Here is a 23,692-nt window from a genome sequence, read left to right as displayed (position 1 = left end):
GACCCAGCCAGGTGGGGCCTTGCACCCCCACTGTGGCTCTGGTAGTGGCTGGGGAAGGTCTGGGCTTCAGTCTCTGCTCCCAGCCCCTCCGGGGCCAGGGTAGCCCCTCTCCCCCACTGCTTAGAGACCCCAGGGCCCCTGCCTCTGCCGGAGTGCCCTGTGGCCCTGCCCAGCCAGCTCAGCTCTGGCCTGTCCTCAGCCGCTCTGGTCCGAGCCTCGGTCCAGCAGGGGCTGCCCGCCAGGCAGCAGGGCGGACAGACAGACGGGAGGCCCAGGGTGGGCAGTCTTGGGCGGGCGGGCTTCCCTCAGGCCTTCCCGAGCAGCAGGACCCATCAGTGTCCTTGGCCGGGCTAACTGGGCAGGTGGGCGCCTCCGGGGGCCTCACACCACGGTGCTGACCGAGGGATCTGAGAGGTTGAGCGTGCCCGTGATATCAGTGGGATGGTACTGCTGCAAAATAGAAATACACAGACAAGGCAGCCCGTTAGCCCCCACGCCCGGGGGCTCGCGCAGGGCCGGGACGGGTGGGCCGGCCAGCCGGCCGACCGGCGGGCGGGCGGGCGCGGCCTGGGGGAGGCTGGGGGGCGCTCCTCCCCCTGACCCCGTCGTGCTCCGGGACTCTGCGTGGGCCGGGCCGCTGTCCCGTCCATCTGTCTGTCTGTCTGCGGGGGAGGGGGGCAGAGGAGGGCGGGCAGGGCGTCTCAGCTCTCCCTATGACGGGCACACATCTGCAGCTGGCCCTCCTCCCTCTCAATAGCGCGTCGCGGCAGCACTGTGTCTTTTTGGTTTTGCAAAGCGCCGCGTCCACCCCCGGTGCTCTATAAATAAGAACCAACAATCAATACCCGCTGGCCCCGCTGGCCGCCAGGGGCCCCAGCCCTGAGCGCCCAGTGCTGCCCTGGCCCAGACCGGCCACAGGACAGGGCCAGAGGATCGTAGCGGCCGGACCGACCCCACCCCTCCCAGCAGAGCCCCCCACCCAGGCCTCCCTCCAAGCAGGTGCCCAGCCCGAAACAGGATGGGAACTGGGTTGCCCTCCCCCGCCCAGCCCCTCCAGCTGGCAGCACCCCCAGTCACCCCGACAGGCCAGGTCCAGCCCCACATGCCCCGTGGTGTCAGGGCCGGCCTGGGAGATGGTCCCTGGTGCCTGCAGAGGCTCGGGCAGAGTCTGCTGGGATTGTGTCCCCGGAAAGGCACCTCGAAGGTCTCGGAGTTGCACCTGGACCAGCTAAGGGGATGAGGGTTTTCTTTGGGTGGGGGTATTGGGGAGAATCAAGGATGCCCTCACAAAACAGCCTATGGCCTGTGTGACTTCTGTGCTCCTCCCTGGAAGTGCTATGAGGGTACCCTCTCCCCAGGCCTGCCCACCACCTCCCCTCTCTGGTCTTGGGTCTCTTCCTGAACCCCTTGGCAGGGCCCCGGCTCAGGCTCTGTCCACTTTCTCGGGCCTGTGAAGCCCCAGGCTTCACAGCTCCCAGCTGTGCTCCCAGCTCCCGGCCCCTCACTCTTCACCTGCCCTCCCAGTGCCAAGCCCGTCCTGGGAAGCAGAGCAGCCAGGCCTCACGGGCCCCTCGTGGGGCACCCTGCAGCTTCGCCCTGGCCTGGGGTCATTCTGTGCCAAGCCCTGTCTGTGTCCTGGGGATCTGCTCCCTTTCCAGTGTGCTGTGTGTGTGTGGCTGGGTGGGTGGGTGCAAATCCCATTTCCACCTCGGAGCATAAGCCGCTGCAGGATGGAGGCCAAGCCGGGCCCCGGACTGCACGGAGGCCAAGGGCAGTGCTAAGTCTGGGCCGCCCCCTCCCCACCTTGGACCGGGGTGCCCCTAGCAAGACTGGGTCCACTTTAAGGGCTTTATTCCAAGTGTGCACAGCTGGTGCGGCCACAAGCTGCCCAAGGGAGGAGGCCTCCTCTGACGCCCTGTGGGGAGGGGCTGGAGGGTCAGGAGCTCATCTCCCGGGAGGGCCCTCCTGCCCGGGAGCCTCAGTGACTCCGGCTCTGCAGGCCGAGGCTCAGCCTGGGGTGGGCTCCACCCCCTCTGGTGCCTCCCAGTCCCCGCCTGACGGTCCCCTGCGGCTGGGGGCCTGTCCCAGCTCCAGGCCCCAGCCGTCCACCCGGAGGGAGCCGGCCCGGCCCCCAGCCCCGGCCCACACAGAGACCACATGGAGGGGATGCAACAGGCATGGCTCCGGTGAGACACGTGAGACAGGTGTCTGGGTGGCGGGGCTGGCGGCCAGACAGATGGGCGGATGGGACAGCACAGCCACCCCTCCCTGGAGGTCACAGTGGGGTAGAGAGGGCAGTGGGCTCCCCTGGGCGAGGCTGGAGAGACGGGTGTCACAGAGGTGGCGTGGCCTCCCGACAGGTGAGGAGTCCAGGACCGACTGGCTCTGGGCTCCCAGGGGCCCTGGGCTCAGAGGCCGACTGGCTGACCAACGACATGACACAGCTTCAAGATGGCGCATGGCGTCATGGCATGGGGGCAGACCAACGCAGAGACACACGGGGAAAGAGGACCCAGTGAGGGCCAGTGGGAGAAAGGACCCGGAAAGGTCTAGAGAGAGAGTGAAGACCTCATGTGCTGGGCAAATAGAGATGAAGGCAGAAGGGCCACAGCGGTCAGAGGCGGGGGTGGATGGGATGGTGAGGGACGGGGAGCGGGCACGCCTGATGCACGGGACACAGACACGGGGGCGGGGCGAGATCAGAGTCGGAGACGTGGGACTGGGCGTTCTTTCCCTTACCGTGTCTTTGGAGGACCTACGTCTCTTGAAGCTGGAAGCCAGGGTGGAGGTGATAGCCCTAAATGTGGCTTTCTTTTTAGGGTCGGGCTCTGCTCTACCACTCTTTCTATCCTAAAATGAATATGTATAAGTGATTAGACAGCTAAGGCTGGCGGCCACACCTGCCCTCGCCTGCTCCTCGGGGGCTGCTGCCCAGCCTGGCCGGCCACTCAGGCCCTCGCTCCTGCCTGCCTCCCTGTGCTGGACAGACGGACCAGCGGCCGAACACGTGCAGGCAGCCTGTGCTCCTGCCGGCTCTCGGGCCTGACCTCGCTTGTGCTGGGGCTGGGCTTCCGGGGCCGGGGAGTGGGGGTGGGGAGTCCCGTCCGGCTCTCTTCCTGGGAGGTTGGCCGGGCTCCCTGGCTCCTGGGCGACCCTGGATTACAGGCGTCCCAAGGGGGAGGGTCCCCCGAGCACTGGAGGAGTTGCCCCTTGGGCCCTGCCAGCCGTTCTGTCCCCTGAGGGGGACATCAAGATTCGGGAAGGGGCTGGGGCCAAGGCAGGCGGCAAGATGAACTGGAGAGACAGACGGAGGCGGCTTCCAGACCCGGGCCTGGGGTCCGATGGCCAGGATGGCCCTGTGCCAGCCGGTGAGAGCAGTGACCAGGTCCCAAGAGCAAGAGTAGGCAGATGAGAGGTTTAGGGCTCCAGCAGCCCATGCCCCCGCGGCCCTCCCTCTCTGAACGTCAGCTTCGTCCCCGGACACAGGCTCTGGGGAGGCGCCCAGAGAAAGAGAAGAGATGAGGGAAACCAGAACTGGGCTGTGGGGCTTGAGCCCGCAGGCCCGCACGGGCCCCAGTGCCTGCCCTACCCGGAGGGGCTGTGGCTGCCCCACGGGCAGCCTGTTTCCTGCTGGCAGCAAGTTCCCACAGACACGGCCTGGGGTGCCGGGCAGGGCCAGCTGGCCTGATTCAGGCTGGAGTCACGGAGCACAGAACACAGCAGGGCAGCAGGGAAGGAGGTCCCTGGCGGGTGCCGAGGAGAGGCGTGGGGCGGCGAGGGCAGAATATGTCTTGGACTCACGTGCTACACCCAGGTGGGTCCCTGTCTTACCCTGCCTCAGTTTGCCTTCCTAGAATGGGTGCCGGCGGGCGACTCTGGAGACAGAGGGGCCAGGCGGAGGCTCGGCGCCGGGCTTTGCAGGGGGCCGCCATCTGCGGGTGGCCCCCCAGCAACGCTGCCCCGGGCTGTGGCTCCGGTCCTGCCCGCACGGGCTCCGGGGAGCCTGAGCCAGCGCTCCGGCCTGTGGGAATGGAGGAGGGCCGGGGCCGGGCCGGGCCATGGGCACCAGGCCTCGGAGGGTGGCCTGTCCTACCTGCAGATTCTTCCTCCACACGTTCACGGCCGCAAAGGCCAGCTGCATCTGCTTCCGGCGGGCGTCCTTGTGCCGCTTGTAGGCGATCTCGATGAAGATCAGGAAGATTCCAGCCACGATGCCCCCGGCCACCAGCATGAAGACCCCTGTGGGCCAGGACCCAGCACCTCAGCTGTTGGCTGGCCGGTCTCTGGGCCCCTTGGAGAGCCCTGCCAGTGTCAGCAGGGGCGCTGAGGGAAATGGGGAGAAACCCACCTGCCATGTTCTCAAAGGTGAGGGTGGCAGGGGCATTGCTGCGGGAGTCACACTCCTGGTACCGCACCCACGTCTTGTCCAGATCCTCCATGAAGCCGTTCTCGTGGGACCTGGGAGGGAGCGTCCTGGAGTGGGCCGCGCACCGGGGCCGGGGCCCGGACCCCAGTGCGGGAGGCAGTGTCCGTGTGCCCCGGTGGTAGGGTCTGGCTCTGGGGAGGGGTTAGACTCTGGGGGGAGCCTCTTGGGGACAGCGGAAGGGCGGTAGGCGGCGGGCAAGGCCCTCACTTGAGGATGGACAGAGAGACGTTCTGCTTCCAGGGGCTGTCCTTGCGCATGCCGATGCCAAAGCCCGAGCGGAAGAACAGCTCGCCAGTGGTCACTAGGTCGCACTTCTGTGAGGCCTCGAACTCCAGCACCGCCGAGTCCCAGATGAAGGCATGAAGCTTGCTGTGGGCGGGGCTGGGGGTCACAGGGGCCCCGCACGATCGGGCTGCCCTCGCCTCTGCACCTTGCCTGCCTTCATCCTGCCCCCCTGGAAACCTCACCTCTATCTCCACCCCGTGCTCCCCATCCAGCCTGGACACTCCACTTCCCGTAGGGGTGGATGCCCCTCGCCTGCCCCTCCCCCCTCACTTGTCCTGTCCGTCCCCCTCCCTTGTTCCACCCGTCTGTCCCCCCAGCGTCCTGCCCATCCCTCCTCACTTGTCCCGCACGGCCTGGATGGCCTCTGCAGCACTCTCGTAGTTGTGTTTCTCCATGTGTCGGTACATGGTGCTCAGCTCCACCTGCCGCCGGAAGTAGATGTCCACCGAGCTCTGCTTCACCGTCGCGTAGATGAACTTGTCGGAGGGGTTCCTCAGCTGCAGGAGGAGAAGGCAGGCTTCAGGGCTGCTCCTGGGGCCCACCCAAGGCAGAGCTCCGCTGACCTCACGCTTCCCACCCCCTGCGGGCCAGGCCTCACCCGTGGGTCGTTGATGCCCGTGATGCGCTCCTCCGGCCGGTCCAGCACCAGGAAGGCCGCCAGGTTGGCGGTGTAGGAGGCCACGATGATCATGGCGAAGCCGGCCCACACCATGCCCAGGATGCGCGCTGAGAAGCTTCGGGGGGCGCCTGCGGGCAAAGGACAGTCAGCTCCTGGCCGGCGGGAAGGGGCAGAGCCCGAGCCGGCCAGTGCGTGGCCTCACCTTCCCCAATACCCGAGTTGAGCAGAACGCCCCAGGAGAACCACATGGCGGAAGACAGGGTCAGCGCGTCTTCCTCCTCCTCTTCACTATTCACCTTGAACCGGCCGAAGGGGCTGCGGGGCACAGAGGGCGGGCGGGAGAGGGCGGCAGGGACAGCCCTGCCCCGCCCCCTCGCTCCGCTCCGCCCACCCCCGCGGCTGGAGGTGTCCGGCCCCCGGGCCGCGCTCACCTGAAGCGGTCCAGCAGGTACAGCATCACGGCCACCACGTGCACCGACAACCCCACCAGCAGCCACAGCGTGCTCTGGAAGGGCTGCATGAACGAGTCCAGCGTGCTGCGGGGGATCTCCTGCAGGTGGACAGGCCGTCAGCGCCCTCCGAGCTCACCTAGGACCGCCTCTGGCCCCGCGCCGCCCAGCCCCGCCGGGTCCTGCCCACCTTCTTCACCAGGATGGTCAGGCCCTGGTACTTGAAGGGCTTGGAGAACTCGATGTACTGTGCGCGCTCGTTGTTGATGGTCAGCGGCGCCACGATCATGTCCGCCTGCCCGCTGAGCAGCTCGCCCATCATCCCGTTCCACTCCTTCTTATTGCTGTTGTTCACCTGCGGGGCGAGACGGCCGGCGGGCGCGCGGCCGCCGTCAGCCCCGCTCCAGCCCCCCGCACCTGCCCCAGCTCGGCTCTTGGGTCCGCCCACTCCAGACCCCACCCCAGTTCGCGGGCCCCGCCCATCCCCACCCCGTCCCCGGGCCCCGCCCATCCCCGCCCACCCCAGGCCCTGTCCCTAGCCAGACTGCGTCCCCTCGGACCCGTCCCTCGTGGCACCCAGCAATCCACGCGTACCCGCTCTTGCGTGCCGAACTTGCCGTCAGCCACCAGGTGCACCTCGTAGGTGAAGTTCATGGTCCGCGCCAGCTTGATGAGCAGGTCGATGCAGAAGCCGTAGCAGCACTGAGGCACAGTGTGGCGAGCTAGGGGGGGCCCAACAGAGGCCATCATCGCTGGGCTCCCGGCTCCTCCGCCCCCCCCCGCCCCACCCCCGCGCCCGAGCCCCGCGCTCACGGCTGCCCGGCGACGTGTCGTTGGGCCCGGTGCAGATCACTTTCTTGACCGGGTCCCCATTGACGGTGAACTCCTCCTTGCATGTGCCATCGCTCAGCGTGGGCTTGACGTACACGAAAGGCTCCTGGTGGATCGTCACAATCTGGGGGGCGGTGGGGAGGGGAGAAGACCCAGCCTGGACCACTCACCCTAAGCTCCCAGACTGCCCTGGATGCCCTCCAAATCCCTGACATCCCCCCACCTCCAGCCGCTGCCCCTCTGCCCAGCTCCTTGTCTTCCCTGGTCACCATCAGCAACACCTGCCTGCTGTCCCTGGGAGGTTCCCCAGGCTACTCAGTGTTCAGAAGGCACATGGCCTCCTGAAACACTGTCCCCCCCTCTTGGCCACTTGTCTTTGGGGTATTGGCTTAGGCATCAATCCCTCCATCAGACTCTGCTGGAATGCCCAGCCTGCCCAGCACCTTCTCTGATTTCTCAGGGATGAAAAACTCCCTGTCCCAACCCAGGGCACCCATCCTCCCGCCACTTCCCACCATGAGGACAGGGCCACGTATGACATCCACTCCGAATCTACACAGGACCCCGGGCCCTACAAGGATCACCCTTGTCGGATCACCTGGCCTCTCCTGGCCCTCAGCCTCCACAGCAGAGGGCATCTGACCACCTAGCTTTGCTGCTTTCCTCTGCGGTCACTGTGCTCTCTCCTGTAGCTTGTCTCAACCCAGGGCACCCTTGAGGCTCATGCTGGGGTTCTCTCTTCCTGTCTTTCATGGGCCCAGACCCTGGAGGTGAGGACACGGGGGGCTGACGAGGGCCCCAGAGGAGGTGATGTTGGAATTGGGCACATAGAGTAGGCAGGGGTCAGTTTGAGGGGGACGGTCTCATGGCACGTGGGGGAGGGTGGGTCTGCAGGGATGGGCTGTTCACCGTCTCTGCTGCAAGGGCAGCATTTGACGTTCCCCTTCCGGGGATTGGGAGCACTGGGAGGAACTTGTTGCTTTTAAACTTCCATCATGTTTTTCTTTAAAAAGTTTTTCTATCATAAAAGCAATACATGTTTGTGGTTTTAAAAAATCGGTGTGTATAAAGCCATCTGCATCTGGCAGGCTGAACGGGCCCATCCAGCCATCATTGGGCTCCTACTCTCACACTTCTCAATACGAAGTATCCAACTGCTTTGGAGAAGACAACTCTGCCTGCCATAAAGGGGGACGACCGTGGAGGAGGGATGAGGCCACAGGAGCTAGGAAGGGAAATCTTGAGGGGAAAGGTCAGCCAAGGAGGGGCTCCCAGAGGCCCAGGGAGAGAGCCAAGGAGGGAACAGCCTGCTATGGGGAAGGGCCAGGCGGTGGGGGACAGGGCCAAAAGGACAGTTCGACTGGGTCACAACAGGAGGCTGTGAAGCCTGGGGACGGAGGTGGTGAGGGCCACCCAGAGGAGTGATGAGGGGTGCGGAAGTAGCATCTAAAGACCCAGGACTCAGGACGGAGAGTGCCGGAGCCAGAGTCCACTGAAGAGCCACCGGGTGGCCTCTGTCTCCACCAGTGCCTCCCCAGGAAAGCCCTGTCCCCCAGGCCTCCCCGGCTTAAGTGGAGAACCCATGGGGCCCTCTCCTCCCTCTCCTCCCTGCACCTGCTCTCCCTGTTGCTCTGTGGTGCGGGGCGTGGGCTACAGCAGCCAGGTGCCTGCCATTCCCCACTTCCTTCAGTCACTGTCGCTGGCCTCACTGTCTCCTCCTCTGGGCCCGAGGAGCTGACTGGAGATTCGGGCTGTGGACACTGGCACAGAGCGGCAGGCTCCCCACCTTCAGCCTGGTGGACATCTGGTACCCTCGGGGCTTCTCTGTCTCTCCACCTGGCCAGATGATCTTCCTGTCGTTGGGGATGACCTGGGGGTGGGAGTATGAGATGGAGGGTGGCCACGCAGGGGTCTTGGCCCCAGGACCCTAAGGCCCCAGCCCCCACCCCCTCATGACCCCCACCTACATGCGTGCCATTGTAGACGCCCACTTGCACCAGCTTGCGGTTCTGCAGGTTCATGATGCTGTAGTTAGCGAACTTCCGGTCCCCGTCCTCGTTGAACTCCACTCGGCCGGTCACGCCGTCGGCATACTTGGAAGACATCAGCACCCTGCAGGGGGGCGGTGTGGGCGGACTTATCAGCAAAGCTCCTCTCCCTGGCCTTCCGAGCCCGAGCCCCTTCTTCTGCCTCATTCCCAAGAAGGAAAGACCAGCAGGCGTCAGACCCTCACGCTGGGCATCTGGTGGACGGCATGCCCGGCGGCTAGCACCGACGGATAACACAGCTATGGTCGCCCGGAGACTCCTAAGCACCAGACCCTAGTGGAGGGCTTTCTGCAGGTTGGGACGTTCCCTCCCAGCAGCCGTCCTTGCTTCTCAAATGAGGAGGAGTAAGCCCCGTAGGAGCCAGTAGCCTGTTCACCAGCAAGCGGGGGAGGTAGGGCTGAGGTCCTGTTTTTGTGTGTGTGCCACACGCCTCTGAGTCTGTGCACACATCACATGCTGCAGAGACCTGCGGCTGCGTGTGTGCTCCTGTTGTGGGCCGCAGAACTGTGTTCTACACGCGCTGCGCCTCAGTGTTTGCAGCCGGCAGCGGGGGGGGGGGGGGGGATGTCTGGTGATGGGCAGAGCGGCATAGTGTCCAGGACGCTGCCCCCTGTGGCCATCCACTTGCGCATCTGGCCAACCCCGGCTCTCTACAGCCTTGGGTTCCATCCTGGGGGCCTCCTTTGTCTGATCTGCTGGCAGGCCTTGGGGACCCCTGTCCCCATCTGGAGCAGGACCTTCCTCCCAAGGTTGTCAGCAGGGGTGGGTCGCAGCGCAGGCTTGGCTGCGTCGTTAAAAGGTGGGGTCAGGAGCAGTGGAGGCAGCCGCGACCGCACTGACCTCCGAGGCGTTCATGTCAGGTCGGAAATGAGGCGGCGATTAGCACAGTGGAGGCGGGGGTGGAAGAGAGTTGGGGGAAGAGGAGGGAAGTGAGGAAGACGACTGCCTCTGTTGGGTGTCGGCGGCGGGACCACCTGCCCAAGAGAGCTACTCCCGTCTCCGGGGAGGGCCCGCCCACCCCAGAAGAGCGGCCCCGCCCACCCCAGACGAGGCCCCGCCCACCCCAGACGAGGCCCCGCCCACCCCTCGAAGAGCGGCCCCGCCCACCCCAGAGGAGGCCCCGCCCACCCCTCGAAGAGCGGCCCCGCCCACCCCAGAGGAGGCCCCGCCCACCTCTTGAAGAGCGGCCCCGTCTTCCAGATGTTGGTGTTGCCCACGCAGCCGCGGGGCGGGTCGGTGATGTTCTCCTTCTCCAGCAGCTCGTGCACTGCCTGGGCCACCACGCCCACGGCGTCGCTAATGTGCGCGGACTCGTTCTTGCCATTGATGAGCTGCAGTCCGATGATGCCTGGGGCCAGTGTGGTGGGCTTAGAGTCCGTGGGGACGCCCTGCCCACCCGGACCCCGAGAGGCCCCGCACTCACCGTCCGGGGCGTAGCGCAGAGCGTTCCCTGAGATCTCGCGCTCCCCCACCAGCCACACGTACCCGGAGCCCGTCATGTTCAGCATCGCGGCTGCGCGGTACACGGTGGCAGCATCGTCCTCGCTGTGGGGCAGAGGGGGGTGACGGGCCAGGACTCTAGCCTTTCCCCACCGGGCCTGGGGCTGCTCTCAGTTCTCACGTTCTCTTCTGGAGTCTGGGCGCCCCCCAGCCCCTCCCCCAGCTATGCCCTTGCCTGGAAATAGGCCTGGGGACACTGCAGAGGTGACAGGCCCAGCACCACGGCCACCTCCCGCCCTCCCTGTGTCCAGTGATGGTGCAGAGGGACCGGTACCAGCCTGCATTGCCAGCCCACACCTGGGCCAGGAGACACCCCCCCCCACCCCGCACCCCGCCCACAACAGCAGGGAGGGGAGGGGGTGGAGGGTGGGAGGGGGTGTGGGGCCCAGACCCCCAGAGTTTCCAGCCTCTCTTGCTGGCCTCCTGCCTTGGGGAGCAGGGTCACGGTCATTGCGGATTGCTCGCTTGCCCACCAGGTCACCAGGTGCCGGGCCCTGCTCTGAGCACTTTATAGACTCTCGTATTTAATTATCGTGACGTCCCTATGCAGCGGGATCAGTGCTCTCCCTGTGGGTCCGTGTGTGGACAGCCAGCCCAGAGTCCACACTCCGCCCTCCTGGACAAGCTGCACCCTCCGGTTCCCCCCACCCGCACATGCAGGACAAGGGGCCAGGCATGCTCCAGGTTGGTCAGATGTGGGTGGGACCCCATGCCCGGGAGCTGCCCCCCGCAGGGCAGCAAGAGCCGCTGCCCCCACTCAGGAGGCTGCCCGGCCACCCAGAGCCAGGTGCCGGCAGGAGGCAGGGCAGGGCCTGGCCTTGGGGGCAAATGTCATCCTGAGCTCTCGGGGCGTCCTTATAGGTGATTCCCTGTGCACCTGGTCCTCGAAGGCTCTCCTCGTCGGGACGTCCGGACAAGCATCCTGGGTCTGGTGGAGCTACGGGGGCCCCTGGGGGCCCTGCCCCTGCTCACACCTTCCCTTCTCTGCCAGCCTGGACCCGGCCCCAGATGGGCCTGGAACACAGCTGACATTTGCTACTTCAGGGTCCAGAGGGGTTGGGCAGACCGTCTGAGTGGTGGGTTATTTTCACAATGACTGACTCTGGAAACTGAGGCGTTTCTAGACTCCCTAAGGGGTCTGCTTCCAATTTTCTCGAGGGTTAGCCAGCGAGGAAGTGCAGACCTTCCATGCTCACTCTACATGATGTGCTCCTGTCAGATGTAAGCCACACACAGAGAGGTGCCCCGGGCAGCACCACCCCCGTGACCAAGGACAGCCTCCAGCCTGGACGGCCCAGCGAAGCCAGCGCTGCGTCTGCAGGGGCACAGGCAGCCCACTAAAGCTGGCAGAGAAGCCCGTCTGCGCGACACCTTCATGTCTGCGACATCTGGCTGAGCGGACTGAGCGCATGCCTGGGCTTGCGTCTGTGTGAATCGTGATCACCGGTAAAAAGTTGTAGGCAAAACCCTGATCATTCCATCAAACTGTCTGAGGGAAGGAATCAGTCCCGGAAAAGACAATCTCCGGAAGGTAAGCACGAACGTTGAGAGCTGAACTCTCTGCCCTCCGCAGAAAATTGCTCAAAAGTTAGGACTGGCTTGTGAGGTCTCTCCAGAATGTGCTCTCAATGGCCTTCGTGAAGGCGGAGCCAATGTGTCAGGGGGAGTACCAGGGCCAAGGAGACCTGTGCATGCTGCCCGCTTGCCTCCCTGGCTCCCGGGGACCCGGGCGCACTGGGCAGCCCAGGGCCCTCTGTCGCCTCTGTTCCCAGGAGCCCAGCTGTGAGGGGAGGGGTCCCTTCCAGTCTTAACATCCAGGGAGGGGCCTCATGCGGACCGAGAGGGGCTTGGCGGCTGTGTGGCTGATGTGTGTGCTCGGCCTTGTCGACAGCTTTGGTACACGTGTGGGGCAGGTGTGTGCATGCAATGTGTGGCGTGCATGTGGTGGGTGTATGTATGCGTGACTACAAATGTGCACCGTGCATGTACATATGTGTGTGCCGCGCGCACGTGTATAGAAGCGTGCACTGGTCTGTGTTTGTGGTGTATGCCGTGTTGTGCCTCTATGTGCACGGATAGTGTGTGTGTGTGTGTGTGAATGTCTCATGTGCATATATGTACGGTACAATGTGTACGTGTGTGGACGCTTGGCATGTATTGTGCATGGTGTGTATGTGGTGTTTGCACGTGTGTGGGTGTGCACACAAGCAGTGTGTGTGTGTGAGTGGTGTGAGTATGCTGTGTGCCTCTGGGCACGTGCGTGCAGGTTTATTTGGGCGTGTGTGCACGTGTGTTGTGTGCATGTGATGTCTGTGTACCATGTGCGTGTGATGCATGTGTGCATGTGAGTCATGTTTGTGTGTATGTGTGTTGTGTTCGTGTGTGCATGTATGTGCATGTGATGTGTGTGTTGCTGTGTGACGCATGTGTGTGCCGTGTGCATGTGATGCATGTGTGTGTGTCGTGTGCATGTGTGCATGCGATGCGTGTGTGCCATGTGCATGTGATGTGTATGTGCGCGTGCGTGCAATGCATGTGTGTACGTGATGGTGTGTGTGTCATGTGCATGTTATGCATGTGCATGTGTTGTGTGCATGTGATGCGTGTGATGAGCATGTGCCGTGTGCATGTGATGCGTGTGTGCTCATGTGCATTCGTGTATGTGGTGCACACGCAGAGTCCGTGTATGTGTTTCCATGTGTGCAGAGTGTGTGTGCAGCTGTCAGACAGGACCACATAGCCTGCCCCAGACTGAGCTTTTCGCTGGATCCACCCCTGCCAAAGCTGTCCTTGAGCCTGGGGGCTGGGGACGCATGGCAGGCCCCTCTCAGCCCACACTCGGGGGCTTGGCAGTGTGGCATGGGACGTGACGGGGCAAGGGAAACAGCCGAGACAGTGGCCAGCCCTCTGCTGGGACCTGGGTGCGGCGGGGAGTCTGCAGATCGCTGTTGCCCATGGCTTTCCGGCCATGTCCTGGTGGCCACTCCGCTGATAAGGGGAGGGCTGAGTGGGTCTAGCTCAACGTGACCTCACCCTTCGTACAAGCGCCCAACAGCTGAACATCTATGTTTTGGCATGAGTTCCTCGGGTCACTCTGTCCTGGTTGTAGAGGCCTGCTGGTTGTTAGCTGACTGTCCGTTTGCCCATCTGTCTGTGTGCTGGTCCACTCACCCACCCAGCCTTTGATCCCGCCAAATCCCCTGAACCTCTCTCAAGCCCCATGATGAATGAGGGGGTAGAAGCCAATTGGGAAATCAAATGGGAGGGTCTGCTGGGGCTCTCCCTGTAGGCTCCTTCTGGGCAGGGCTTGCCCTAGGAGGGATGGTGCCTTGCCTGGGCCTGTCCCTACACTTTCTCCCGGAGTCCTCCCCCCAGTGCCCAGGGTTGGGTGGTTGGCGTGAGCCCGGGTCAGCCAGGGGCAGATGGGACGAGCTCCCAGCTGCGGTAAGCACGGAGCTCCCTGCCGTCTAGCCCACAGAGCCTTCGTTGCCCGCCCCCCACCCCAGCACCAGGAGGCGGGGCACCAGGCTCTGTGTCAGGGGTTTGTTGACTGAATGTCCGAACGGACACCTGCTGCGACTCAGAGGACTGCTTCCTCCTTGTGGCCTGGCAGGCAGCGGCATTTGGGGAACACTCCTCTGGGCCAGGTGACCCCATTTCTTTCTCCACTCTGTTGGAGTCTAGTGGCACTTCTGGGAAAGGGCAGACTGTGGTGTGTCCCTGGAGACCCTCCTGGCTCTTCCTTTTTCTAGACCAGGGGCCTGGATGTCCCCTTCCCAGGGGGAACTTAGCCATTTACAGGTAGAAAACCTTTTGCTGGGGTCTCATTTCCAAGGTCAGCCTGGGGGTCAGGTCCTGGCTGGCTGCAGCCTGGTTTCCACAGGTCCCTAACCAGTTCCCTTTTCCTACTGCCCACTCCAGCCGCTCCAGTCCTTCCGTCCTAGGACTCTGGCTCTCTCCCTGCTGTGGCCTTCTCCCCTGGGTTCACCTGCACACCCACATGTCCCTTCCCCGGCGTTTGCCTCTGAGCCCAGCTCCCAGAGTCCTGGGTCATCTCTCTCCCCTTGGACCATGTTTGTGCTCCGAGAGCAGGGACTCGTCCATCTCCCATCTCAGAGCAAGCAGCAACAGGCGACCGGAAGGATGGACAAGTAGAGGGCGTTGCATCGGCCGGGTCTCCAGGTGTACATGGGAGGAGGGGCGCGGGGGGCTCTCCTCGGCCGTGGCACTTGGGAAGCTGAAACTCAGCATCAGCCCCACAGTGCCCCTGGCCAGGGCCAGGCCTGGGTGAAGTAGGGGGCGGGGCCCAGTCCAGCCTCACCTGGCGGAGAGGATGATGACCCGGGCCTCCAGCTCCCGTGCCTCCATCAGCAGGGCCGTCACGTTCTTGGTCCCCGGGTCGAACTGCAGCACCTTCTCCGCCTGCGGTATGAGCGGGAGTGTCAGCAGGTGGCTGGGGCAGGGGCATAGGGCCTCAGGGGCGAGAGGCGGGCTGTAGCTGCTAGGAGCCCAGAGACAGCTTAGCTAGGGCCACCGCGGCCCGCACCTGTCACCTGCACTGTGCACCTGCCTGCCCGGCTCCTGCCTGGCCTGGCCTGGCCTCGCGTGCCGTCCTTCTTCAGCCTGCTCGCTCTCCTGCACTCACTCCAGCTCTCTCCTGTCCTCACTGTTGCACTGAGCATGCAAGCGGAGGTGGGCCGAGACTCAGAGGATGCGTGCAGCGGACAGGAAACAGAAAAGAGTTTTGGAATGCAACCGGGAGCGGAGATAGGGCCGACTTTTCCAAAACCACGGGAGGTCCTCTCGGGCCGACCCTGCAGGCCCCTGCGGGAGCAGCTGGACCGACAGGGGCAGGCGGGCGGCTGGGCGGGCGGGCGCCCTCCTGGGTTCCTCGAGGAAGCCCTGGGGGTCCCGGAGATTCGCATGCACTTCCCGGAGAGCAGCTCCTCCTGCGGCCGGCCGTGCCTGCTTCTCGGGGCAGGCCCGGGCTGAGGCCGCGGTGGGCGGGCCGCGGGCACCCAGGCGGCCTGCTCCTGCCCTGTCCTGCCTGCGGCTGCCTGCCTCACGACCTCACTCTCCTCAAGGCTCAGGCCCGCGGCGCGGCACAGCCGGGCCGACAGCGGCCCCGTGGCCGAGGCGCCGGAGGCCAGGGCTCCCTAGTCGGTGGGTGGCGTGCACGTCCATGCATATATACCTTGGGTCCGCGCTTGTTGTCATAGGACAGTTGGTCGAGGTTTTCATAGTTCCTTTTTTTACTCTGATGAATAATGTGCACAGAGAAAATATGCAGACACAGAAGAAGATTATAAACGGTTGAAAATGACGGCGCTAAAGCAACCACACCACCTCCTCGGCGCGTGTGCAGACGGGCACGTACCTGGAGCTCGCAAACACCGCGGCCCCGGGCGGGGCTGGGGGCCGGGGCGCTGGGGGTGGGGGCCGGGCCGCTGGGGCTCCCGGCTGTGGAGCTGTGCTCTCAGAAAAGGTCACACTTGGGAGGAAGGGCACCCTGTCTGTCCCAATACCAACGTGTCCCTCTGGGGCCCCACCTGCCGCCCCCCCCAGCCCCTGCCATGCACCTGCCGTGTGGTCCCGGCAGTGCCCAGCCCGCCCCAGGCAGTCCTGCATGGGGATGAGCAGTGCCTCCCTCACGCCCTGTCCCCTTGGTCCCTCCCCTTTGTCTCCCCTAGAGGCCCGGGTGCCTGTTCTCACTGACGGGCATGTGTACACCTGTCGGCCCACGTGTGCACGGGAGAGCGAGTGTGACAGGGTTGTGTGTGTGTGTGTGCACCTGTGCGCACAGCGTGGTATGCATCTGTGGGCATCTGTGTGAAAGTTAGTCTACACCAGGTTTTTGGTGGGGAAATGAGGGCCAGTGCCATCTGCACACTCGTGTGCGCATGCATGTGTGGGCACATGCATGCATGTGTGTGCAGGCACGTGTGTCAGCGTGTGTGGGGTACGTGCATAGGCATGTGTGCGGGCGTGTGTGCAGGCACGTGTGTGGGTGTGTGTATGCATGTGTGTGGAGACATGTGTGTGAGAGCACGTGTGTAGGCACATGTGTGCATTGCGGGCACGTGTGCAAGCATGTGTGTGGGCACGTGTGTTGGTGTCTGTGTGTGGGCACGTGTGTAGGCATGTGTGGGCATGTGTGGGCACATGTGTAGGTGTGTCTGTGCACGGGAACACAGGTGTGTGAGCATGCGTGTAGGCCTGTGGGGGGCGTGTGCACGTGTGTACAGGGACATGTGTATGCAGGCATGTGTGTCAGCATGGTGCACGCATGTGTGGGCACGTGTGTGGGTGTGCGTGCATGGGGACACGGGTGTGTGAGCACGTGTGTAGGCCTGTGTGTGTGTGGGCACGTGTGCAGGCCTGTGTGGGCGTGTGTTTGTGCAGGGACACGTGTATGCTGGCACGTGTGTCAGCATGTGCGCGTGCATGTGTAAGAATGTGTGTAGGCGTGTGTGCAGGCACATGTGTGGGCGTGTGTGTGCATGTGTGAGCCGGGGTGTGTGTGGGCCCGTGTGTGAGTTGGTGGGGTGAGTGTGTCCGTGGGCTCCGGGCCTGTGTGCATGTCCAGGTGCGGTCTCTGGCTGGGGAGGGTGTGAAGTGTGAGGGGATCGTCTTGGGAATGGCACATCCCTGTGAGCACGAGTGCACATGGGTGGGTGTGCGCGGACATGGCTGGTAAGCGTGTGAGTGAGTGTGTGCACCACCAGTGGGCCCACCAGGAGGGGCTCAGCCTGCCGGGCACTGGGAGATGCTGTCTCGGGAGGCGTGGGGGCCCTTGGCACTGGCAGTCAGCCCTCCCTCTTAGACTCAGCCAATCTCCCCCCACGGGGCGCCCCCAGGACCCTCTGAGTCTGCCCTCTGGCTTCACCCACCCCAGCCGGTGCCCTCTACTCCCTTCAGGGGCCTATGGGGGCCTGGGGTTGGCACTAAGTTGGTTGAAGCCAGCTCTGACTTCACGGACAGAACATGCTCCCCGCCAGCCCCTCGATCTGGCCTCCCCGCCCGCCGCAGCCTAGGCCTCCCCCCGCTCTCCCCAGTCCTAACTGAGGGCCATGGCCCTGGGGTTGAGCGCTCAGGGCTCCGGCCTACGTGAAGGCGGGACCCTGGGCCTCCTCAAGCTGGCCATGGGGGCGGGCAAGGAAGGGGCCGGGGGTCACCTGGACCCCCCATAAATTGCCCCTCTGCTCTCTCTGCGCTCCCCCGCTCCCCCGGAGTGGGGGCCGGGCTGGGGCTGTTGCTGAGTGTATCTAGAGCCGGGAGGGAGCCCAGCCTCACGAGGGGAGTGGGGGGCGACAGCCTCGGGGCTCAGTGGGGGGAGTGGGAGGCCTGAAGGGGGCAGAGCCCAGGCCGAGGGAAGGGGGCGGCAGATGTCCGTGGATGAGCTCTGGTGAGGACAATGGGCGGCTGAAGGAGGGAGGGTGGCGGGGGAGGGGACGTCGTGGAATGCAGGGAGGGAGAGTACCGGCTCCTTTGGGGGAGGGGCACGACGCACGATTGCGGCGGCCCTAAGGCCAATGGGGCTGGCGGGGAGGGGGGAGAGGGGCGGGGAGGGGGCGGGGCTACGCGGGGCGGCGCCGGAGGACTGAGCGGGGCGGGAGTGGGGGGGACGCGGGCTTGGGGCGGAGGGGGCCGCGGGCTGGGTGCGGGGTCGGGGCCGGGGCGGGGTGCGGGGCCGGGGCCGGGGCCGGGGCCGGGTGGGGGGCGGCCCCGCAGCCCCGTGCGGAGGGGTGCGGCGGCGGGCGGGGTGGGGTGTTTGCGGAGCTCCAGGTGGTCCTGCCCTCGCCCCGCAGGGACTGACACGAAGGAGATTCGGACTAATGGCAAAGCGAGTGAAATGAGCCGAGAACAGGCCGGGGCGGGCGCTCGCCAGACGTGGTGGTGCTGACCATGCACGATGGAAAGAGAGGGTGTCACACACGGGCCACAGACACAGGCCGGCGGCTCCTGCTCCTGCCGCCCGCCCGCCGCCCGGGCTCACCTTGGACTCGCGCTCCTCCAGCAGCGTCTCCAGGCGCTTCTGCGCGGCCCTGCCCTCGTGGTCGTCGCTGACCAGGAGGATGACGTGGTTCCAGCTGTACACGCGCATCATCTCGAACCACACGCTGGACTGGTGGGAGTAGGGCGGCACGGTTCGGAGGAAGCTCAGGTGGATGCTCTGCGGGGACAGGGGCGGGGCTGAGGGGCCGCGCGGGGCGCGCGGGGGGGGCGCGGGGGCGCTCTCCCCACCGAGCAGACCCCACACCGCGGGGCCCCTGCCGCCTCTGCTCTGCCCTCACAGCACCGGGGACACCTGCCAGAGTCAGGGCCGCTCCACGTCTGCCCAGCGGCTCCGGGACAGACATGGGGACCCCGGCACCGTCCCTGGGATGAGCTCCCCTGCTCCCTGGCGGCCTCCCCCTGCAGCAGCCTCTCGGAGATCCCCACTGGGGCTTCACGGGGCTCCTTCCCAAATCCACAGAACCGCAGTGTTTGCCAGAAGTCTTGATCTGGGGCCAACTACTTCTTGTCTGCAAGTGCAGAGGTGGTTGCCTGCGGACCCTGCCCTGCTCCGTAGGTCCCCGCAAGGGCCAGCACAGGGCGCGGCGGGACGGGAGCGCGCAGCGGGCTCTACCCTCCTCGGCCTAGCTCCTCCACGTCTACCCAGGAGACGCTAGTCCCACGCTGGTCTCGTGGTCTTCTGAGATGACCACGTGGTTTCCCCACCTGCTCCCTCTCTGTGGCCCGGGGCAGTGCCTTGGAACCTGAACGCAAGCGGACCCCTTCGCCTCCAGCCCTCACCCACTTGTCAGTGCGGCAGCAAGGGGGTTGTAGTCCGGGTCTTGGGCTGGCTCTGACCCAGGCCTTCGCGGTCTGTGTGCTGGGCACAGACTGGCAGTGGATTGGGACCATGAGTGGGGCCAGGGCGGACTTGTGAGGTTAGGTCATTAGGTTTGACCTCACGCTGGACCGGGGACTTGGGCCGCGATCTGAATCTGGGCTACAGTTCTGCCCTGGCACAGGGCGCCTCCTCCCAGCCGCTTTCCTGGGCAGAGCACAGTTCCTTCCTCTTGCATATGAGGGGTCTGGTGCCCGAGAGCTAAGGAGGTTGGAGGGCACGGGACAGGATCCCCCACTTGTCCGCAGCCGACGGCTGAGTGCACCGGACCAATGTGGATGCCTCACCTACATGCCGGGGCCTCCGGAGCCTCAGGAAGGAGCTGCAGCTCCAGCGTCCAACCGGCCTCCTCCCCTGGGGGCCTCCTGGAGAAACTTTGGCTCTGGCCTCACTTTCCCTTGCCTCTGGACAGACCCATCCCTGACCTCCCCGACCTCCCTGGCCCCGGCTGGGATGACCTCGGTGCCTTAGGAAGCTTTATCTCGAACTGTGAGCTCCTGGCGAGATGAACTTGGAGAGGACGGGAGACCGGGAAGCCCCCAGCACATGGCGCCTCATCTGATCCTTCCTGATCTGTCTGCAGGGAGCCCAAGGTCTGGAGGAGGACGTGGGGAAGGCTGCGGGGCCCTCCCAGCCTCTCGGCGGCTCTTGGCTTCCCCAGCTCTTGTGCCCAGATCACGGGCAGACGCTGTGGGAGAGCTATGTGACCTAGAACGAGCTCCCTGCCTCTATGGGATACCAACTCGGTGACCTCTTGACTTCCAGCTGCTGCTCCAGGGCTGGATGGCTCCAGCCAGACCCCCAACCCCCCCTGGGGGCCACAAGTGTCCTACATGCTGCTGAGTGGTGATGCTGGCCGCCCCGGGACCTGCAGACCCCAGACTAGCCTCTCCTGCCACGAGCGGCATCCTCTGTCACCCTGCACCCATGTGGGCGTCTTTGCCACCTGTGCCCTGCGGCGGGAAGGACCGGGACCCACAACCTCACGGCTGTGCGCCCCTTCCGGGCTTTTCCTCCCCTGGCAGCACCCCCTCCAGCTCTCCAAATCCACCCGTCTGTCCCTTCTCCCAGCCTGCGGGGACCTCTGCTGCTTCCGAGGGCTCCTTATTGGTGCCTGTCAGCTGCCAAAGTGAGTGTGTGTCCGTGTGTGGGCATGAGGATAAGTGCAGACTGTGCTTATGAGTGTGTGTGTGTGTGTGTGTGTGTGTGTGTGTGTGTGATGGAACATGAGTATGGGAGGGTGAACACATTAGTGTCACTGTGACTGTAGGGTGTGTGTACATGTGTGAGCATGTGTAAGAGCACCTGAGTGTTCATGGGAATGTGTGTGTGCGCCGGAACCTGATGTGAAGGTATGTCAGAGTGCATGCTGTGAGTGTGTGTGACTGTGCATGTGTGTGGGCGTGTGTAAGAGCACCCGAGCGTTCCCGGGAATGTGTTTGTGTGCACGCGGGCTTAGTGTGGAGGTACAGGTGTGTTTGAAGCCGTGCATCTGTGGGAGTCCGAGTTTGCCTGCTAGGAGAACGCACATCAGTGTGCATGTGCGTGTGTGTGTCTTCGGCTCTGTGTACGCGTGTGAGTGTGTGAACATGCGTGAATGCATGAGCTCTCGTCTCATCCTGCTGCTCCTCGAGCCCAGAGCCCGTGGTCTGAGCACGTCCGTGCCTCCGCCCTCCCCCTCTCCCCAGGGCAGCTGCCAGCGGCCCTGGGCGGCAGCACTCAGCCACTGGGTCTGAACACAGGAACAGAGCCAGCTGGGTCCCCATTGAGTGGTCAGGCTTACCTTGTCTGAGTAGATGGACATACGGGTGGTCAGCCCCAGGACGGGGATGCGGTAGAAGCCGGCTGTGTAGGAGACGGGGGTGGGAGTGAAGTGGTCGTTGGGGGTAGGTGGGTGGCTAACTAGGATGGCGTAGACCTGTGGACACAGGGGACAGGGTCAGCTCAAGGTGGGGCCGAAGGTGGGATGGGCACCGCCCTGGAGCTGGCCGCCCAGGAGCAGCGGAGGCTGAACTCAGCAGGCCGGGCTGGGGAAGTCCAGGGGCCTCGTGTGTGCGCACGTGCTGCCCAGGGGGCACGCGCCCCCGGCAAGGGGACAAGACCCTGTAACCACCCTCAGGACAACTGAAGGCTGAGGCAGAGGCAGAGCAAGACTGCAGGGAGCAGACAGGACACACAAGGGGATGATGGACCTCCCCGTTCTTTCCCTGGCGGGGCCTGCCGTCACCCCCTTTCACTGGGGGGACTGCCTTGGGGCGTGTATTCAGGCCTTGAGAGGAAGGACAAAGGCTCTTCTTGGGATGTCCCGGAGCCGCACATCGCCCCGTGGGGCGGCCAGAGCGGTTGGTCCTGCCGCATGCTGACCAGCTCACCCGCGCCACCCACCGTCCCTCCTCCTGGGTGCGGAGGCCAGGGCGCCCGCAACGGAGAGCTGCCCCAGAAAGTCTCCATCTAATACTGCGGACCGGGCTCTGTTGGGAGAAGCCGGGCGAGGAGCCACGGAGCCCTCAGTCCTTCGGCAGGTTCTTCCAGGGGCCGGCTGAGCTCAGCCTGGTTTGAACAAGACCCAGTCCTGACTTTGAGCACCGACTACATCCTCAAGGAAGGGAAAGGAGGTGCCGGGGTGGGGGGTGCAGCCTTGCCTTCCTGCCCAGGCCATGGCCAGCTCCTGCGGGCAGGTCTGAAGCCGGTGGCTCAGTCCTCCCAGACGGGGGAAGGAGGGTGGCGTGGAGCCGAGGGCTTGGCAATTCCCTGCCATCCTCACGTTAGAAGGACCCGTGTCTGTCCCAACTCCGCCTTCCACTCGCAGCCCCAGGGCCTACCTCTTCCTGCGCTAGCAGAGCCCTTGCCCTCCGGGTGTGCTCACGGAGGGGCAGCGGCCGCCCTCACCTTTGCTCCTGGCACTTCTGTTCTCTGAGGGAACAAATGCTCACAGACAGTGTGACTGGGAGTGGGAGGACGGGTCCCCAGAAAGGGCTCTACCTGGATTCTCTAACTGCACTTCTTCACGTCTCTCCCTCATCCCAGATGGGACACGTGACCTAAGCTGCTGGCCACGAAGGCTTCCCCCAGTCCTCTGTCTACTGCTCGGGGCTGGGAGCAGGGAGGTGGCTTGCGAGGCGGGGAGGGGGAGATCCCCGAGAAAGCTCAGCCCCTAGTCTCTGCAGCGGGAGCCGTCTGGACCGGCTCCTCCTCCCCGGGCCCGCACCTCCAGTAGGCACCCCAAAGTGCCCGGTCTGTGTCTGCACGAGTGTCTGACCAGGCGGGTGTTCACAGGTGTGTGCTGGACTACATGTGTGTATGAACGTACACCCAACATGTCTGTGTGTGTGTGCGTGCGTGTGCATGATGGCGCCCGTGTGTGAGCATGTGCACCTGGGTGTGCTGAGCGCTGTGTGGCCCCGGAGCGTGGGTGTCCGTGGGTGTGCCTGTGTGTTGGGCGGGTGGGCGTGAGTGAGCGTGTGCAGTCAACTGTGATGCCGATGTACGTGAGTGTGTGCTAGTGCAAGTCTAGGCATCTGTGTGCACGAGCACAGGCGTGAATGCGTGCACATGTGAGTGTGCCCGCCCGCCGATGCCCACAGATGTGGGGTGTCTGTCAGGTGAGCATCCATTCGGCCCAGCGTCAGCCCGGCGCTTACATAAAGGCTGCATTGCAGTGATCCCGTGGCCTCACTGGGATGCGGCAGGCAGCGCGGCACAGGGGCGGGCAGCTCCGACAGGCAAAAAGCCCAGGAGTCACGTCCTCCCCCGCAGCGCTGGCTGTCGGCGGCTCCCACGCTGTGCCCTGACGCTTCCCACAAGCACAGTCCCCCCTCCCACCCTCCAGAGCACCCTGCTTCAACACCTGGGCCATTTCCCATCTCAGTCAAATCCATGGGTGGGGGAAGGGGGAGAGGAAGGGAAGGAGGTCTAGAAGCGGAGACAAAGATGGCCCCGGGCCCCATCCTGCTTAAAGACGTGCACAGAGTGCGTGCTTGTGGCTGGGAGAGCACTTCTGCCCATAAGCCCAGGACACCCACCCGTCACAGTGATGAGACAAACCATGAAATTCTTGCCTCACATCTGCACACAGGGGTCAGGACCGGGAGTCCTGGAGCCCTGGAACCTTGTGAGGACCGACCAGCGTAGCAGGTGACCAGTGGGGGGGGGCGGGGAGCATGATGGGGGACTGGTGTTTGGCTGCTAGTGAGACCAGCCCTTTCCAGCAGAAGCCAGCTGGCATAGGGGTCCTCTCTCAAGAGGGCTGGGAAAGGGTGGGATGAAGCTGGGACAGTAGGAGGGGTGGAGTGGGGAGGAGGGAGGAAGGTGGGAAGGTGTGGGGGGAGGGGTAAGAGCTGCGCAGCGGGGTGGGGGGGAGCCCTGGTGGGGGGTGGTGGGCACCTGGCTGGAGATGAGGTCCTCGCACACCGACAGGGCCATCTGGATGGCGTTGGGCTTGTGGGTGACGGAGGTGGCATTGAGTTGGATCTTCCAGGAGCCATGCCGCTTGTTGGCCTGGTTCACGGCCTCACGGAACATCTGCTCGTGCTTCCGCGTGCTCAGCACGGCTCCAATGTTGACGATCTTGGGGTCGCAGGCGGCGCGGGCAAAGGAGCAGGAGAAAAGCAGGGCGAGTGTCAGCAGACGCATGGTGCTCAT

General features: G+C 64.5%; 1 protein-coding gene across 8 annotated transcripts; it reads right to left on the bottom strand.

Moving 5' to 3' along the window:
* Positions 1–381: 381 nt before the first annotated feature.
* Positions 382–23,692, bottom strand: GRIN1 (glutamate ionotropic receptor NMDA type subunit 1; the record flags this gene model as incomplete). 8 transcript variants are annotated; one of them, XM_080819258.1, is made up of 21 exons in its annotated part: positions 382–450; positions 2,740–2,850; positions 4,094–4,239; positions 4,349–4,458; positions 4,634–4,795; positions 5,051–5,208; positions 5,310–5,458; positions 5,533–5,645; positions 5,762–5,880; positions 5,970–6,134; positions 6,374–6,501; positions 6,593–6,734; positions 8,397–8,480; positions 8,578–8,722; positions 9,832–10,006; positions 10,082–10,203; positions 14,480–14,580; positions 15,353–15,415; positions 18,155–18,331; positions 20,835–20,969; positions 23,435–23,692. In XM_080819258.1, 21 exons carry the CDS (start codon positions 23,690–23,692, stop codon positions 382–384), a joined length of 2,832 nt encoding a protein of 943 aa, XP_080675384.1. The 8 variants fall into 8 exon arrangements, with proteins under 8 accessions (XP_080675384.1, XP_080675388.1, XP_080675385.1 ...); XM_080819256.1 differs by lacking the exon at positions 382–450 and adding an exon at positions 702–818; XM_080819262.1 differs by lacking the exon at positions 2,740–2,850.

The sequence above is a fragment of the Martes martes genome (genome assembly GCF_963455335.1).
Source record: "Martes martes genome assembly, chromosome: 12".
NCBI lineage: Eukaryota > Metazoa > Chordata > Mammalia > Carnivora > Mustelidae > Martes > Martes martes.
This window is presented reverse-complemented; position numbering and strand designations above follow the sequence as displayed.